We start from the raw sequence: 19,893 nt of genomic DNA on the forward strand, positions 1-19,893 counted from the left end.
CGGGCTCTCCCTTAGAGATAGGGTGAGGAGCACGGTCATCCGGGAGGGGCTCAGAGTAGAGCCGCTGCTCCTCCGCATCGAGAGGAACCAGTTGAGGTGGCTAGGGCATCTGGTCAGGATGCCTCCTGGACCTCCCTGGTGAGGTGTTCCAGGCATGTCCCTCTAGGAGGAGACCCCGGGGAAGACCCAGGACACGCTGGAGGGATTATATCTCTCGGCTGGCCTGGGAACACCTCGGGATCCCCCCCACAGAGTTGGCAAATGTGGCTGGGGAGAGGGAAGTCTGGGCTTCCCTGCTTAGGCTGCTGCCCCCGCGACCCGACTCCGGATAAGCAACATGAAGATGAAGATGTAGTCCAACATTCATTCATTCATTTTCTGAACTGCTTAATCCAATTCAGGGTTGCGGAGAAGCTGGAGCCTATCCCAGCTGGCTTTGGGCGACAGGCACCCTGGACAGCTCGCCAGTCCATCGCAGTGTATTCCAACATATGTTGGTAATTACTTTGATCAGAGCAGAGTCAGTGCTGTGGTGCTGTCTAAAACCTGACTGATAGTTATTACAGCCCTCGCCTGCTACACAGTGGGCTGATGTGCAAATGGAAGGCTTCCAGCGCACTTCGATGATTGGCCTTCCTGGACTCTGCTTTTTACCATCGTGCCTCCAGATTGGTGGACTAATTGCATGGAGTTTCATCCATTGGATACAACCTCTGCCACTCTGCTACTTAAGGACTATCTGCACCATTCAGGGCAGCTGTGTCTGACTGTAACACAGTTTGCCACCATGGATTTACGTCTGGAATCAGAGAAAAAGGACTTGCTGTAGAGTTACAGAGCCCTTTTGAGGTTTGGCTGTAGACTTACAGACATTTCGTTGTTTGGCTGTAGAATTACAGAAACCTTTTGTTTTTCTGTTTGGCTGTAGATTTACAGGTTAGAGTCATGTTTTCTTTTGTGTTTTGTGCTTTAGTTAAACTTATCCAGTGCATACAGGGTTTTTGATTGGACATTCCCTGTTTAGTTCATAAGACACTGTTTTTATCACCTTTCACAGAAATACTTGAGCTAAACCCAGATTGTTTTCTTTTGAAATTACCTTGTAAATAAAATCTTTGAACTTTTACCTTTAGTTCCCATTTTATTTTGTGTTACCACCCCCTTTTAACCCCATGGGGGTCGTAACAGAGTTGGTGTGTTTAAAATCCTCTAGCTTAGTGTTTCTCCTTGTTCCTATAATCTGTACATTTTTAATCATTTGTGCAAAACTGCAAATTTTTAGTGTATTTTAATTTTCTTAAGTGCTTTATAATTTTATGGGTTTCATAAGACTCTGTATCTAATTCTTGATATTGTTCCTTCCCAGATAAATATCCATTCATTCATTTTCCTAACTGTTTAATCCAATTCAGGGTAGCAGGGAAGCTGGAGCCTATCCCAGCAGTCTTTGGGCGAAAGGTGGGGTACACCCTGGACAGCTCGCCAGTCCATCGCAGAAGATAAATCATAGATTAGTCATATAATTTTTTTAAAATTGCTCTTGGTGAACATTTGACTTATTTCTTAGAAATTGTATTCCTCTGTTCAGAACTTTGTTTGGTGGTTGCTGCTGTTGTTAGTCTTTTCTAAATAAAGTTGGTTAATTTAATGTAGCTGCTTTCACACTTACTGATCTTTGTCCAAAACACAGAAGGAGTCCAGAAAGGGAAAGTTGGCCGCGATGGTCTCAAAGTCTTCTTGGGAAATATAACCATCATGGTCGTGGTCGTAATTCCTGAAGACAGACTATCACAAGACAGACATGAAACTTCTCTTCCTGGCAACATAGTTGTCTATTTTCTGGAAGCGTGTGGTCATTTCTCCTTACATCCACCACCTTCCTGATGTGTTTATTGACCACAGAGGGGTCTGGTTTGGTGGTGACACCTGAGGCCCAGTCCAATGGGGCCAAAGGCTTGTTGGGAGTCGTTGGAGAGGTTGGCTGTGGAGAGGAGGCACATACACAAAATATCATTTAAAAATCTTGTGCAAAGCAGTATAACCCATCCCCACCTCTCATGTTAAATGGCAGGCAAAGCTGAAACATCTTTAAGCTTTTCACATAAAGGATCACGATGCGGTAAAACTTAGCTGAAACTTACCACTGATTTGGGGTTACGTGGTTCCCGTAGCAACGACAATTCATAAATCTCATCCTCAGTGTAATAAAGGTCTAAAGAAAGCTGAAGAATAGGAATGTTTGGTTATAATCAGTGTCATTAAAAATCTGTAAGATTTTTGGTGTAATTCTGCAGAAACAGCTTCAGTCGTGGTTTGTTTAAGAAGTGTGTTTTATTTAATCCTTCCTTTATACAAGTAGTATTTAGTACTCATAAATACTACTTATCTCTCACCGTTAGCAGGTAGATGAGGTCCATGTTGGGCTCCACTTGGGAAACTTTGCTTTGCAGTGAAACCAGTTCATTGAAGGTCATGTAAAGCTGATGCATCTTCACAAGGTTCACCTTCTCACCGTCCCCTAACCAGTCAGGAAAGACCACGTGCACTGCGATCAGGTCCTTCAGATGCACGCCCAGGATGGGGATTTTAAAACCCCGGCACTCGTTGAAGGCCTTTCGGTAGCAGGAGTAGTTGTTGTTGGAAGACACCAGATCAGTCATCTCACTCCAGATCTGGGGGAGCAAAAGGAAAACAGATGGAATCACTGAGTGGTCGAGACGGGAAGATGTTACTGGTTCTTTAGGGCTTAAATTAGTCCTTCAAGCTACTTATGTGGAGCTGGATCCTCCTGAATTCAAGCTGTTATGAGAACAACACACCTGCAGTGTCATCAGGCCCTCTTCATGCTGTGGAGGGTTTTATGTACAGTCTCCGTTCTGGTTTCCTGTTTTATTTTGTAGTTTTCCTCATGTTTTCCGTCTTTCCTTGTTTCGTGCGTGTTAGTTCACCTGGGTTCATTCAGCTGATCTATTACACCTGGGTCTTGTGATTTCTGTGTATTTCTGCCTCTTGGTTTCAGTTGCCTTTTAATATTTATATCTCATTATGGGACAGGTCTCCAGAAACCTTACATTACCAGTCCCTACTGGCAGACAGTCACATCAGCTTTTGAAGGGAGGGGCCTCCTCCACTACAAGAGCTTGACTGATTGTCACTTAGTGTTGCCAGGTCTGCTTGTTATAAGCAACTTTGGGCTTGTTTTTTTTTAAGTCGCTTGTAAATATCATCAGTGATTTTTTAGGCTTGTTTTTAAAACACTGGTTGCTTATTTGGGCTTGATTTATTCCCTGTATGAACCATTTTTACATCTTTCTCATTTATTCACATTTATGTGAAAAGCATCACACAGTAGTTTATCAATTTCTGGGATCTGCCCAAAACCCCATTTCCTTGGTAACCACGCCGGCCCAAACCGGTGTTGTAAAACGCCACTGTCTGCCAGAAACTGGTTAAACGGCCGTGAGAGCCTGTAAAAGCCATGTCCATCAGCGTCTCCAATCTGCTGCTGTTCCTCTCTCCACAAAACCGATGTGACAGATGATATCGGGCCCATCTGAACAGAGCAAATATGTTTGTGTTTTAACTGATGAACAACAAGTGAAACGAAGAGATGAAATGATGTTCACGCATGTTGCTGCTTCACTCTTCTGGTCATGCTTTGTCATATGCTTGTTTGTATTTAGGATGTAAAGATCAATTAATGGGATTTAGTCATTCATTTATTACATAGAGATTTATATGGAGAACGCTACAGTATCGTTTACAATGATGTCCATGAATTATTGTAAAGAGTCTACGATGATGCATTTTTGTCAATAAAATGTGGAATCTCAATTCTCAAAAGGCCTGATTTCATTTGAGAGTCAGCTGTTATTATATCCACCCCCACAAACCTCTTAAGGTGGAATTTGACCTCAGAAATAAAGTTTGTGTGCCAGGAGAATTTAACTCTGGTTTGCTCCCAGTTTTATAAAATCGTATAAAGTTGTATTCAGTTGTGCTCATGTTTACATACGCTGGCAGAACTAATTCTTTTTTGGCCATTTTTCACAGAATATGAATAATAACATGTTGATGAGGCTCTTTATTTTCTCTGATAGTAAAGCTGCCCATTTTTCATGGTGGATTCACCCAAGCCATGACTGACGGAATAGTTTCTGTGGTAACTCTCCCCCCCCCCCCCTCTTTCTTTATAGATATATTAGTGTTACGATTTGTTTCTCTGAGGGGCCAGGTCGCTTCTTCTGGGCTTGTTTTCATCCAGCTGGTTGCTTGTTTTCCTCACACAATCTGGCAACACTGCCACGACCGAGAGCGCAGCCACCGGGAAGGGGACCGGGCTCAGCCGGAGGTCTGCTCCCTCTGGCAGAGACTGAGTCGGAGAGTCCAGCTCACAGTCACACCAAGAGGAGGAAGGATGGACCTGCAGAGAGCTCTGTGGAGTCAGAGCCGATTAAAAACAGTGACGAACAGAACGGGGCTGTGCAGTTGCACGTTACGCCACAAGAGGACGCCATTGCCCACGGTGGAGTCTGCGGGCCAGGAGCCATACTCCACGAGAAGCGAGAACCTTTTTCTTGTTCTCGAGGCTCCGAGAATAAAATGACGTCATTTTGTTCTCGCGGACGCGTTTGAGGACAGTTATTTACACATCCGGCTGGCAGAACTTTTTTCTTGCGTATCGTGTGATTGGTCGAACATTGGAGGTGGGCGTGGTTAACACAGAGAAAGCAGGAAGCGGAGTTGCTGCTTCCGTGTGTTTGCTGTTGCCGGCAAAACGGATTGTTTTGATAAAACAGCTGATCGAGGTGGTGAGAAAGTACGAACATTTTTACATGTAGCATTAAAACACTCGGACCCAGCCGCGTGCACGACCCGCTGCTCGTTAAATATGAAACTAGAAAAGCACGCGGAGAGTGGAAACCTCCACCAAGCACAAAGTTAAAGAATCCTTTTAAAAAGTTCCTGGATCCAAACGGTGATCCTGATCACCACCAGAATTTAATCAGTTCTTTTTTTTTTTTTTTTACATTTGCAACAACACTTGAAATATTTATAAAATCCATCCGTAACCTTTTAAGTTACCTTAAGCAAAAAGACGCCGGGGAAAACAGCCTCCTCGGCGGAGGTAACAACCGGGTTAATCGCGCATAAAGCAGACATCTGCCCCCCGCAGTGTCCCTTCCCGCTGCAGACGTGCTTCTCGTGTAGTATGTATGGACCTGCCGAACAAGATGTTTTTTCTTGTTCTTGCAGCCTCGAGAACAAGAACTCAGTTCTTGCGTCTCGTGGAGGATGTAACAGGCTTTAAGCCTTTAAAAACTGAGCGTGGTAACGATGACTACAGGTGGCGTACGTACGGAAAACAGGCTTTATAAACCCCAAAATGTGAATATAATCGGCGTACGCCGGGTTTTCTGCGTGGGACAGCTTTCTAAATGAGCCCCCAGATCTCTGTGCACCCCGGGTCCTAACGCCCCTCGGCCCGTTAGCGGACGTTAGGCGTGGGGGATGAGGACTGTAACGTCTGACTTCATTTACAGACTTCATTTTGTGTTCAGCCCACCCTGTTTATGCTAGATGCTCACGTAATAGACTCTATTGGAAATCTAATAATGAGATCTGTCGATTTATTTATTTAAATTTGTATTAGTTTTAACATAATAATCAGTGAATAAAGATCCATCTGTAAAACGGTATTTGCCGTTCTGTAACGGCGGGAACTGCCTTGTCAAAGGGTCAGGTGGACAACAGGTGAAATATTTGGACTGGAAACTCCACAGCGATGTGGTGACACAATCTGGGAACGATATGGCTGAGATGACCGATGTAAAGTCAGGTTGATGTTTAATATTCAGCAGATATTCGGACACACGGTCTCCCGACCCGAAGCCGCTTCGTCGTGGGGTTACGATGTTCGGTCTTCCCCACTTTCTACCTTCCAACTGCTGAACAGGCAGTCTCCTCCTTACATATTGCCAGCCTGTGCCGCCTTATCGTGTGTTGTGACTTCCAATTTCACCGCAGCGGTCCTAGTTAGGGACCGTCTGCAAATTACACAAAGCAGAATAAAAGAAAACAGATCTCCTCAACCGCAGGACCTCTGAATGTTAAAACGATTTCAAACTATTCAACATTTGTCTGTGAGTGTTACACAGCCTTTATTCTATTTATTTTCAACTCGTGATATTTAATATATATATATATATATATATATATATATATATATATATATATATATATATATATATATATATATATATATATATATATATATATATATATATATATATATATATTTTAAGAATTTAAAAGTCCATAGCTTTTTAGTCATGTGACTTACACACCTCAAATCGCTGACTCCCACCTACACAGCCATGCTTTGTGGGCTTACCGGAGGTTAAATTTTGTTACCTCCAAGCTTCCACAAAACATCATACACACTATTCAAACCTCACGATCCTCTTCCACGCGCAGCGCATATGATGGCAAATGAGCTGGTGGTGGAGTCCTGTTCCCGCTGTTTTGATGTTCTTAGGGTTTATTTGGTAAAGGTGTGTCTGGCGGCCATGTCACATAGAGCTGCCTACAAAACGGCGTCAGTCTATGAAAGGGCAGTGGTGGTGTGTAAAAAGGGCTTCTTGGGAGCGTCCCATAGTCAGATACCACACTCATGTTTCAGAGAACTGGGACTAATTCCTTAAACTTAAATTCTGACGCGCTGCTTCATTGTGTGTTAGTTGTGTTTCCCACTGAACACTAGTGGGATTAGGCTGCTGTTAAGAGAGACCAGCACATGTTTTATGATTTTTTTTTAAATGTAATGCCCCTCATTTCTTCTTTGAGAGCAAACAAAGGAAAAAAGACAGAAAAGAATAAAAACGTTATTTTGTCTACAAAAACCTTAGAACATCTGAAATTCTTTTGACTCTTAAATAATCTTCAGGTTATTTAACTGTTTGATTAAAAACCAGAGTTTTCTGGGCTGGAAAACGTTATAAAAGAAGAGTGATGTGCAGCCAAAGACAAATGAAAACGTACCTTTACGACTTCGGGGGCCAGGTAAGCGTGAGTGTCCTTCAGCCGAGAGATGGAGCTGTGGCTGAGCCCACCGACCACCGCCATCAGAGTGTTGAAATTCTGCAGCTGCAGCAGTTTCTGTAGACACACAGGGACATGTCGGAAGGAGGATCTTTCCATTTTTATGTTGTCATTTCTATTGCCACCAGTGCTTTAAGTGGGCCGGTACGCAGCGGTACGCAGTACCAGCACTTTTTAATTTTATCCCTTTGCATACCGGGACTCTTTTTTAATTTATTTCTTTTTTTTTTCTTTTTTTTTTTTTTTTTTTTACAGCGTATGGTGCATACCAGGACTTTTATCAGTATACCCTCCTACAACTTCACCACATATTACAACTTATATTTGTTGATTTTTATTTAAAAAAATAAAAACAATTGCCTCAAAAGAAATGTATTAAGACCAGTTTAGACGCACAACGCTTGCTGTAGCTCTGTGTTTACATTGAAGTGGACGTGCTTTGGATGAGAGGAAAGATGGAGAAAAAGAAACATATCGCGGCTGTAATGTTACAAACTGGAGCAGAGTTAAGTGATAACAGTAGAACTACTAACAGTCATTTACTACACCAGACAACAAAGGTCAGATGCTGCAGACTAAGTGGATGTCTGGTCAGTATTTTGAGTTTTTGAAGATTATTTCTAGATTAAAGATAATATTGCTAAGTGTTATGGACCAGGCTGATGCTGGGAAAAACATATTTCACAAAGGAAATGTTTAATAGTGATACACTGTTAAATGAGTCTGGTAATAAGCTAAATAAGCCTAAATGTAAAACTTTTTGTTTTTAACCCTTTCATGCATAGTGGCCATGTAGTGGACACCTATTTACAAGCTTTTTTCTTGTATATTCATGTTTGAGGGTATTTTTGTAAAAAAAAAAAAAAAAAAAAAACCACTTCAGTGGTTTTTTTTTTTTTTGTTTTTTTGTTTTTTTTTTTTACAAAATGTGAAATATGTTGGATTGTTTTACTATTAATTCATGCATGAAAGGGTTAATGAACTTTAAGTTTATGTATTTACTTTTCAGTGTTATTTTTAATGTCCAGCAATGAGGCTTGAAGTTCATAACAGTGTCTCCATACTTTGAATTTGACAAATGTGGATTTGATTTAGAACTTGCTGTCTTTTGTCGTTTCTGTGCTATAAAACTATATATACGCTATATATATATTATTCTGACTCATTTTGCATTAGGGGTGTATGACACTGCAGATCTGGTATTTATCCATGTAGAGTGAACAAACAGAGCATCATCCATGTTGTTAACATCACGGAGCTAATGCAGAGATTATTCAGTGGAATTGATGCATTGATTTTATAACACATTAGATTATAATAAATACAATTATTACACCATAAAAAGCAGGTATTTTATCTGTGAGAGAAGCTGATGGACCATGTAAGGTGCTTTGTTACCGCGGTGAACTGAATCCATCAAAAACCACTTTATTCTTCTTATTTATCAAGATTCTCATCGTTTTCAAACCTTATTAAAGTAACAGTGTTGTAATACTATTATCAATACCTTTCGGAAAACAAATAAAAAACTTTTTAGCTTAGTTTCATTAAATCTAGTTTGGTTTTAATTAACATTTTACAGCATTTCTCACTTTTTAAATGTTGTTGCTCAGATTGTTCATTAATATCTGACAGTAAGTCCTGGCGGCATCAACCAGTGGCAGCATTGCACTTTTTATTTTACAGTCTTGTGGGACAGTCAGCTTTACAGCCAGCTGGGGCCGGGCCTCCTCTGATTGAAGGGCTGCACATTTAGAAGTAAATCTGCTTTCACGTCATTCATGGCAGAAAAGCTAAAAACAAACAAAAAGTTTGCTGCTTTTATTGAATAAAAGCAGCTAGAAAGGTGTTACAAAGTTATGAAGGTGGCAATGTGTCTTATGGTTAGCTGTAAAAGTACAGAGTGGATTTATTTTGTGTCTTAGAGCGCCATCTAGTGGCGATTTGAGGGAGCAGTCTTATATAATACATAACACTGATCGGGTCAAACGGGTCATGTAGACCAGTGGTTCTCAGCCAAGTACCCTCTAAACCAGAGGAATCCGTTTGCATTTCGGTTCAGGGACCACATACTGTACAGTCTGATCTCCAGTGGGTCAAACCAGTAAAATAACAGTCTTAGTAATGTACTGGTACTAAAACAAAGATATTACCATTTAATGTTAGCCTGTATCGTTTACAAAATATTATGAACAAGCTCAAATTTGGGGCAAATGAAATATTTCTTCAATATTTTGCCTCAGATATTTATTTTACATAATTTAATTTTATTTGATTTGATTACATATTATAAAATATTTTATTTTTGCACATATTAGATCAGTTTTACATATTTACACATTTTCACAACGGATCAGCATGAATCTATAAATGTCTGGTTTAGAAATGTCTACGTGGGCTGCATTACAGCTGTGCTCATATTTATTCATATCCTCTCATTAAAGAAGGAAAAAAACTGCTGCCTGTAAAATAAGCTAAAATTGACTAAAGTAATAAATAAAAATGATAAAAATAAATAAAAATTTTATGAAAATCATTACATTATTTTCCAATTTTGGTTAAATTGAAATATCTTTTTTAAAAAGCAAACAAATAAGATAATTTATTACATATCCCATCAGTCATAAAGTAATATTTAGTTGAACAATCCTTTAATGTTTCCGCTCCAGTCAGGTGTTTTCTGTTCCTCTCAGTCAGACTTCTGCACCTGTTGACAGGTATTTTGTCCCACTGTTCAACAGAAAAGTCTCTCATTTGTCCAGAACACATTTGTATGTTTGTTTGTTTTTCTTTCTTCAACTCTATTAAATAAAAAAATAAAAAAACAGTGTCTTATATTACTAAATTATATTTTTGCAAGTTCTTGTTCCTTTTTTAAGTCTCCAGTTATTTGAGTGACTGTTGTAAATTCAGCTTTTCTTTAATGAAAGGGGACGAAGACATATGAGCACAGCTGTATGTATCCGACCTGCTTTTAAACAATGAGCCGCCATGGAGCCTGACATCGTCTGGAACCAGCCTGTTGTTCCTACAGTCAGGACGAAAACCTGCACAGTCCTCATCAGTAGAACGGCCAACCAGAGAACCTCAGGGCTGCTGCTCAAGACCTGCCTTTTTAGCTGTTCTGAAGTTCCATTTCTTTTTATTTTATTTTATTTAAATATTTCTATCAATTTCACTCTTATCTGTCCTGACTGTGTTTATTTGATGTTGCTTTTACTGTAAAACTCCTCTTATGGATTCTCCACACTGGGAGCTTTCCTGCCTGGTCAGCAGGATCGTTGCCACGGTGACTGTCTCTTCTGGATGGCTGGAGTGCTTCCTGCATTACAGCCATATGGCTGCAGTGTGCGGATTGCAGGGGAAGGGAGTGTATATCTGTTTGTTGTTTGTGTGTGTGTGTGTGTGTGTGTGTGTGTGTGTGTGTGTGTGTGTGTGTGTGTGTGTGTGTGTGAATGCATGTGTATGATAGGGAGTGTTTTAAATTGCTGCTATATCCTCTTGTGTGTAAAAGCTTTTTAAATATGTATAAATTGTTTTTTATTGTAGAAAGCTCTTTGTGTTGCTTTTTGCATGAAAACTGCTTTCTGAATAAATTAAATTGAGTTAAAATTTACGCAAAAATCTGTGCACATTTATGACATTTAGAAAAGCTTGTTTCTAGTCATGTTATCCTCAGATTTTCATAGTTCTTCTGGACCCATCAGGCTAGACAGGATCCTCTTATCATGATTTTTTTCCTCTCAGCGTCGGAAGCTTTCACCTCAGATCCCAAACACTCAGACAGCAACCAAGCATAGTGATCAGTGAGCCATTCCTCCAGTGAGAGACAAGTAAAGGACGTCTCGTCCTCAGAAAGAGACATCCACCATGGCAGGATGGAACAATGACAGGGAAATGATTGATAATCAAAGTGAACACACCTTGTGTGTGTTAAGTCACATGAAGTCAAATTAAAAATGTTCCTGATGGTTTTAGTGTCGATGACCAGTCAGTCTCGTCCAAAAACATCCCAGATTTGTTTCTCTCCACTTTTTTGTGGACTTGTACTTATGTAGCACTTTTCCGGTCATCAAAGCGCTTTACACTACTTGTCACAGTCACCCATTCACACACACACACACTCATACCCTGACAGGGACATGGGGGGGAGGGGGGCAGCATGGGGTTCAGTGTCTTGCTCCAGCACACTTCCACATGTAGTCAGAGGAAGCCTGGAATCGACCTCCTAACTTTCTCTCTTCCTCCTGAGCTACAGACGCCCCTTGGTCAACTTCAGACATCATAAAACCTAAACATGTCAAAATTCAATTTATTTTAACCCTTTAGATTCTAATTTATCTGTTTTATTAAAAAACAGAAACACAAATATGAGGGCCGGCATGCTGGTGTACTGGTTAGCACTGTGGCTTCCCAGTAAGGTTGGAGCCTTGGTTGGGGGCGAGTGAATGTGTCTGTGAATGGGTATCTCTCTCTCTCTCTCTCTCTCTCTCTCTGAGTGGCCCTGTGATGGACTGCAGAGGAGTAAAAACTCTCCTTACATTAATTCTCCATCCCTCTAACATGTACTCTGTTGTCCCTCAAGAAATGGGTTTACTCTCAGGTTTTTGCCCTTAAAAAAAAGAGTGGCAGTGGGCGTCTGGCTGCTAGACATATAAACATCTTTATTATATCGATGTTCAGGCTCAGATTAATGCACCTGCTGGCTAACTGCACCATTGTGGATTTGGTAACATTAGCTGAGCTGCTGGTAGACGTACATTCATGGGAATGTTTGTTATTGTAAAAGAAGCATCACAGATGCTTTAGAAGTGGGTATACTCTGTATACCCACTTATAGCCTGGACTACACCACTGCTCTGCGTAAAATAACTCGTGTTTTTCTGTATTTTTAACTAAAATGGTGACATCATGGGATCAGATTGGGACTTAAAGGATTAAAATAATTTAAATAATTACATGTGGTAGGAGTGAAGTGAATCTATAATGTTTTTACAGCAGTTTCTGGAGAGGATTATTTTCCTCTGATAACCTGAAAGGGAAGATAATTTATTTGTCTCCAGGATCCTTTAAGAAAACTGTCCTCTAACCATCCTATAGGAGGGAAGAAAACCAGATTGATGGCTAAAAACTGGTGGAAAAGGACCTGGAAGGATTAAAAAAAAAAAGTCCCAAACGACTCAGAAGGGTTAAAACCTGTGATCTGATGGAGTTACCTGAGCCACGTGGATGTATTTGGAGATGACCTCGGCACGACTCTGAGGAGTGAGCTTACTGAGCACCATCAGCTGGACCCACTGAGAGACTCCGTTAAACAGGGCGATGGAGCGCTCCAGGGTGGGGTTGTCCACCAGGCAGCCGTGGATCACGTAGCTCTGATAGTCAGTGAACTGTGGACAGAAGGAATTCACCAGATTCAGGATCAGATGTGGTTTTTTTAGGTGATACCTGAGCTCAGAAGGACTTTAGTCAGCATGAAACGTCCGATGAGGAAAAGCAGATCAACCACTGACTGACTGGTTTGGAAGAGAGAAGCTCTTCACATTTACTGAGTCTGAATTTGAGAAAAGCTGAAAATGTCTTCATCTTAAGATTTATGTCCAGAAGCACCCAGTACATCATCACTACTGGCCCAATGCCAATGGTCTGTGTCCAACTGGTAACCATCAGAGTGGTTATGTGTCCAACTGGTAACCATCAGAGTGGTTATGTGTCCAACTGGTAACCATCAGAGTGGTTATGTGTCCAACTGGTAACCATCAGAGTGGTTATGTGTCCAACTGGTAACCATCAGAGTTGTTATGTGTCCAACTGGTAACCATCAGAGTGGTTATGTGTCCAACTGGTAACCATCAGAGTGGTTTTGTGTCCAACTGGTAATCATCAGAGTTGTTATGTGTCCAACTGGTAACCATCAGAGTTGTTATGTGTCCAACTGGTAATCATCAGAGTTGTTATGTGTCCAACTGGTAACCATCAGAGTGGTTTTGTGTCCAACTGGTAACCATCAGAGTGGTTTTGTGTCCAACTGGTAACCATCAGAGTGGTTATGTGTCCAACTGGTAATCATCAGAGTGGTTTTGTGTCCAACTGGTAACCATCAGAGTGGTTTTGTGTCCAACTGGTAACCATCAGAGTGGTTATGTGTCCAACTGGTAACCATCAGAGTGGTTATGTGTCCAACTGGTAACCATCAGAGTGGTTATGTGTCCAACTGGTAATCATCAGAGTGGTTATGTGTCCAACTGGTAACCATCAGAGTGGTTATGTGTCCAACTGGTAACCATCAGAGTGGTTATGTGTCCAACTGGTAACCATCAGAGTGGTTTTGTGTCCAACTGGTAACCATCAGAGTGGTTTTGTGTCCAACTGGTAACCATCAGAGTGGTTATGTGTCCAACTGGTAATCATCAGAGTGGTTTTGTGTCCAACTGGTAACCATCAGAGTGGTTTTGTGTCCAACTGGTAACCATCAGAGTGGTTATGTGTCCAACTGGTAACCATCAGAGTGGTTATGTGTCCAACTGGTAATCATCAGAGTGGTTATGTGTCCAACTGGTAACCATCAGAGTGGTTATGTGTCCAACTGGTAACCATCAGAGTTGTTATGTGTCCAACTGGTAACCATCAGAGTGGTTATGTGTCCAACTGGTAACCATCAGAGTGGTTTTGTGTCCAACTGGTAACCATCAGAGTGGTTTTGTGTCCAACTGGTAACCATCAGAGTGGTTATGTGTCCAACTGGTAATCATCAGAGTGGTTTTGTGTCCAACTGGTAATCATAAGAGTGGTTATGTGTCCAACTGGTAACCATCAGAGTGGTTTTGTGTCCAACTGGTAACCATCAGAGTGGTTTTGTGTCCAACTGGTAACCATCAGAGTGGTTATGTGTCCAACTGGTAACCATCAGAGTGGTTTTGTGTCCAACTGGTAACCATCAGAGTGGTTATGTGTCCAACTGGTAACCATCAGAGTGGTTATGTGTCCAACTGGTAACCATCAGAGTTGAGATGTGTCCAACTGGTAATCATCAGAGTGGTTATGAGTCCAACTGGTAACCATCAGAGTGGTTTTGTGTCCAACTGGTAACCATCAGAGTGGTTTTGTGTCCAACTGGTAACCATCAGAGTGGTTATGTGTCCAACTGGTAACCATCAGAGTGGTTATGTGTCCAACTGGTAACCATCAGAGTGGTTTTGTGTCCAACTGGTAACCATCAGAGTGGTTATGAGTCCAACTGGCCAATGTGTCTGTCGAGACACACCAACCTGAAATGAATGACTCATTAACAGGCCTGCAGAGGACCTGAACCTGTCCCTTCACTGGCTCCTGGTCCTGTACGTTGTACCCTGAATCACCTAAAACACTAAAACACTAAACACTTCATAACCAGCCCCCCCTCATCTGAAAGACCTGCTCCTCCCCTACACCCCATCCTGTAACCTCTGCTCCACAGGTGCATGACTGTCCCTGGACCAGAAGCATCAAACCTGGGGGGACAAGGCCTCATCTGTCTTTTTTAATCCACGTAGGCGTCTCTACACTGCAAAAACAGCCTTAAAAAACAAGGAAAAAATATACAAAAATTAGGTAAATGTTGCTTAAAATAAGATCAATTATCTGCCAACAGAACAAGAAAATTTGGCTTGTCAAGACTTCCCAGAACAAGTAAAAATACGCTTAAAACAACAGGAATTCTCTGGCATAAAAACTAAGAATTATCTTACCTTTAAAAAAATAAGCATTTGTGTACTCAATTTAAGATTTTTAATCTTACTTAGATTTTAGTTTTTGCAGTGCAGTCCTTTAAAAGAGTTATCTAAATGAAATCTATTATTATCATTACAAATAATCACAGTGATGGATGGTTTTTTTCAGCGGCATCATAGTGGAAAATACGAGTGAGTTCTGGGAACCAGAGCAGCAGGTTTGTTTCAGGGCTGGTTTAAACTCTCACGGGTTAACATGAAACGGTTCCCAGTGAGAGCCCAGATCAGGTGTAATGTTGTCGGTGTTGCTTCAGATCAGCCAGTAAAAACCAGTCAGAGCTCTGCAGCAGCTGAGCAGCTTCCCACCAGCTTGTTGCTGCAGAAATATGCAGCAACATTATTTAAATAAACTCTTCTTCTTCCTGTACTGCTTCATTGTTTTGCCCTTTTGCTTTTCATTGTATTGTTGCCACTTGTTTAAAGTACATTGTATGATTTTATAAGCCTCATTTTTATCGTCAGCATTTTCATCGTCTCCTTGAACAGTGATTAAAACACAGATCAGGCACTTTCTCAGACTCTCTTAGTAATTCTCGGTGTCAGAGATTAAACTAGATGTTGGACAAATTCCTCTGAGATTTTGCTGAAATCTTAACGTGGAGTCAGTCGGAGACTGTTGTAAACGCATCATTAACGGTAATTGAAACAATTCTAACTTTGTGTCAAACCTCTGACGTCATGACACTTGTGGTTTTACTTTTTCCTGAAAACTCTGAAATTAAGTCGCAGACAATCAGCAGTGTTTATCCAAGCAAAATGTCACGATGAGTCCAACTGAACATACCGATATCCTCCGAATCGACTTGAACTCCAAGAAGGTGAGATGCTCAGCCAGCTCCATGGGCTCCAGGTGGTCGAACAGGAGCGACGCTTTGCCTTTCTTAGCCTGCTTCTTCCGCTGTGTCAGCTTCCGCATCCAGTCGTATGATGGACTGTAATGCAGGAAGAGTTAGAGAACATGTTCTGATCTACTACCTCGTTACAATAACCAGATGAGTACAGTCTGACGTCATCGCACCCTCAGATATCCACATTCTTCTCATCAGATTTTAACCAGATATACTTGGTTGCAAGAAGAAAGAGAATAGAAGCATGAAGAACATCTGCTAGATGATCACTGGATGAATTATTGACTTTGTTTCTTTGTTTGTTCCAGAAACCTAATAATTCAAATCTCTATTTGTTTTAGAGTTTTAGATGCTCAGCTCACATTGCACCCGACCCCTACCCTATTCAGCCGGAATAGGGTGGTTTGCCCTCTCCGGGTCGGGAGTCAGGTCCTGCCTCAAGTGGAGGAGTCCCTGTATGTCGGGGTCTTGTTCAGCAGTGAGGAAAGGATGGAGCGCGAGATTGACAGACGGATCGGTGCAGCGTCTGCAGTAATGCAGACTCTGCGCCGGTCTGTCGTGGTGAAGAAGGAGCTGAGCCAGAAGGCGAAGCTCTCCATTTACCAGTCGATCTACGTTCCTACCCTCACCTATGGTCATGAGCTGTGGGTCGTGACCGAAAGAACCAGATCTCGTATACAAGCGGCTGAAATGAGTTTCCTCCGCAGGGTGGCCGGGCTCTCCCTTAGAGACAGGGTGAGGAGCTCGGTCATCCGGGAGGAGATCAGAGTAGAGCCGCTGCTCCTCCGCATCGAGAGGAACCAGTTGAGGTGGCTCGGGCATCTGGTCAGGATGCCTCCTGGACCTCCCTGGTGAGGTGTTCCAGGCACGTCCCTCTGGGAGGAGACCCCAGGGAAGACCCAGGACACGCTGGAGGGATTATATCTCTCGGCTGGCATGGGAACGCCCCCCCGCAGAGTTGGCAAATGTGACTGGGGAGAGGGAAGTCTGGGTTTCCCTGCTTAGGCTGCTGCCCCTGCGACCCCACCCCGGATAAGCAGCAGAAGATGGATGGATGGATGGATGGATGATGGATTGATGGATGGAGTTTTAAATGAACTAAACAATAAAAACGTCACTTTAACTCTGACACATCAGTCTTTTGAAATCTTTGAAAATTAAGCATCTTAATTTTTGCCTTATTACAATCCACTTTCATGTCAGTGACATGACCCCCACATGTGGGTCACAATGAAGCTTCCTGCGTTAGGACAAGAAATTATTTGCCATAATCCACAATCATTCCTACAGCTGACATTTGGACCACAAGTGGCCAAAAGGAGAGCTCCTGTAATGTAAGCCAGGCTGGCTACTGACATCTGGTCCACCTCTAGCCCACACAACACCTGCCAGTGCTGGAACTGAGCAGTAAGTGCCAGAAATAGGCCAAACTCGGCCCAAACATGACTGCTGTCCAGGATTCATCTGAGACGTAAGCAAATATCTTCAGCTTCTTCAGATCTGTGATGGTGTTCCACTCTGGATGTTCTCACTTGGTTTGTTATTTTGTGTTTATACACTAACCCTGGACTGTGCGAGAGCGCTCGATCTTCCTCTAGATCCCAGCAACTCTCACCTCCTCTTTGGCTGTAGACACCTTCCTCTGCCCTGTTCCAACCACCACATTTCTGCTTTCCCTTCTACAAGCTAGTAAAATATAATTTAGGAATAATGTTGATGTAGTGATCGCACTGCCAGGAGACAGAACCAACATGGACAGAAAGGTTTGAGGTTTAACCCTCAATATGGGGGCGTGTTCATTCAAAGTTCCTTTATGCACATTTCAATCTAATTTATTTTAATATGCAAGTCCAGAAGGGCAAGAAATAATCCAGCATTTTTCACAAACCCCTTCATTCATGTTGCATTGATCCTCTCAGATCAGCCTCTGCCAGAAACAAGCCAACAGAGAAAGCTCCGCCCTCTGTCCTGCAGGCTGCGTCTGATTGGTCAGCTGCTAGGCGTAGTTATACTAAGCAGTTAAGGTGGGCGTGGCTTTCTTCTCATGAACAACCTAGAGAAGATGACCAATCACTGAGTCCCTCCACCGGGACGTCACTAAAATTTCCAAGTAGAAAAAACTCTCTAAACCAATTGTTTCTGTCGCCATGGAAACCAAACATAGAGAGTGTTGGAAAACTCAAACATGCGTTTAGGTTGTTAAAAGAAACGACGCCGCTCATATGTCTGATGAATATTCAACACTATAACACTGTAGGAAGCTCGGAAAAATAGAAATAGCATCATAGACCTGCTACTAAGTAAAACATGTCTGTACTACTATCAGCCTGCTTTCCATCTACGTCTCTTACATGGCGGAGATGTCGATGAGTTTGAAATGCTCCTCGCTGCCAAGTTGCGCCGCCACGCCTCTGAACTCCTCTGTTATCCTGATGAGTCCCAGATCCAGGTTGAACTCTGCTGGGAACGTCACGATCCAGTACCTGCATAGACACAGCAAGATGGGCTGCAGAAGAACTGACGTGGCTGCAGAGAGACCTCTGAGACATCCCGCTGATGGTTGCTGGGGTGTGATACAGAAATGGCATTTCTCAAACTTATTCATTGGTTTGACTGGGAGTGAAAACAGAAGGGTTTCTAAAGATATGGGAAGAGAACAGAGAGGGCAAACAGTCACTGTGGACTTTCTAGCTAAAAGTGAAATTGCAAGTTCTGCATTAAAACCACAGTAAATAAAGTGTAACACGAGGAGAGTTTAAGTTGAAACGTTGTCTGTTTTCTGTGGTTTGGCTGCTTTAAAGATAAAAAAAAATCCAAAGTGTGTTTGCATAGAGTGGTGTGTGTGTGTGTGTGTGTGTGTGTGTGTGTGTGTGTGAGAGAGAGAGCGCTACCTTACCTCATTAAATAACAGATCTTCAGCCTGGTTCTCTGGCAGCTGTCGCCTTTACAGTCACGGTACGTGAAGTTACGTTAAGGACAAGATTCAACAGAGAGTTTAAAACACAAGAAGTTGGAACGAGGAAGAAAACATGTAAATTGGATGTTGGATGGACTGTGACAGAAATTTATGGATCATTTTTAACAGTGACCTGAAACACAGGAGACAGAATGGGATGTAGTTTCTGACAGCAGCATCACAATGCGGAGCTGTTTTAACCTCCTCTTGACTAGATCCCCCCCCCGCATCCAAACCAAACACAGTTGAAACCCCAAGTAGTTCGCTGTAAATGTGAGAAAACATTGGAACATCGCTGTCAGAGCCTATGATCATATCTCCACACATACAAAGTGTCATATGAAAGCAGAGACTCCGCTGACTCCAGAATCTCGTCACTCTGGGACAAACACTCTGAGCCAGCCGCCAGAATTACACATCATTTTACTTTTGCTGTTTTGTGGTAAAAACGTTTTAATTTATCTCTTAAAAAAAACTCTGCTAATGTGTCTCTGCTGACTGTTTTTGTTTGAGATGAATCAAGGAGGTTCTGTCCGTTTCCATGGAGACGAAGGAGGTTTTATAATTTGTTCTGCTTGTCATAAAGTATCTCCACTTCCTCTTGGATACATGGTGTTTCTATGATGAATATGGGGTCTAACCCTTGATTTTCCTGACTTTTTTTTTCTTTTTCACCCTGTCCTGTCCAGAATGACAACCTACAGAAATATATTTTACCAGACAGATGACAGAGACATGCCATCTATATATGGCTGCCCTTGATATTCTGAATGTTGAGGTAATAAAGAGAGAAGTGGAGAGAAAGGCACGGAGTTAAAATGTGAAAGGAAAAATCATCTGAGCTGCCAAAATCATAGTATTCACAAAAACAATATCAACTACTACAGCACTACAGGATACATAAAGTAGAATAATAATGATGTGTAAAACCACAGCTTTTATCAGCTGCAGAGAATCGTACCGACACACAAACATCAGCAACATGTAGCAGGAAGCAGATGGAGAGAGGAGCACATGGGGACTTACACGTTTCAAGATGAACCGTGTGCTTGGTAGGGGACTGTGGGTACATCCGGAAGCATCAGGGGAAGGCAGGGAGGAGCAAAGGCTCCAAAGGACCCACAGGTCCGACCGGCTCTCAGAGCCCAGGAGAGCCAGAGCAGAGGAGGCCACGAGACCAGCGTGGAGGGCTCAGCGGGGCAGGACCACAGGGCCAGAA

General features: G+C 42.2%; 1 protein-coding gene across 5 annotated transcripts in view; it reads right to left on the minus strand.

Annotated features, from left to right (window-relative positions):
• Positions 1–19,893, minus strand: part of rasgrp3 (RAS guanyl releasing protein 3 (calcium and DAG-regulated)) — a 56,554-nt gene that overhangs the window by 10,957 nt on the left and 25,704 nt on the right. For 4 of the 5 annotated variants that reach the window (XM_079248953.1, XM_079248950.1, XM_079248951.1 and 1 more), the window contains 9 exons: positions 18,615–18,677; positions 18,070–18,201; positions 15,655–15,802; positions 12,318–12,491; positions 7,042–7,158; positions 2,394–2,672; positions 2,142–2,222; positions 1,868–1,981; positions 1,670–1,785 (listed from right to left, as the gene is read on the minus strand). In XM_079248953.1, the coding sequence (XP_079105079.1) occupies positions 1,670–1,785; positions 1,868–1,981; positions 2,142–2,222; positions 2,394–2,672; positions 7,042–7,158; positions 12,318–12,491; positions 15,655–15,802; positions 18,070–18,201; positions 18,615–18,677 (1,224 nt within the window). The remainder of the gene's footprint in view (positions 1–1,669; positions 1,786–1,867; positions 1,982–2,141; positions 2,223–2,393; positions 2,673–7,041; positions 7,159–12,317; positions 12,492–15,654; positions 15,803–18,069; positions 18,202–18,614; positions 18,678–19,893) is intronic. The other variant, XM_079248954.1, reaches the window with a different exon arrangement.

This window comes from Telmatherina bonti, assembly GCF_933228915.1.
Source record: "Telmatherina bonti genome assembly, chromosome: 11".
Classification (NCBI taxonomy): Eukaryota; Metazoa; Chordata; class Actinopteri; order Atheriniformes; family Telmatherinidae; genus Telmatherina; species Telmatherina bonti.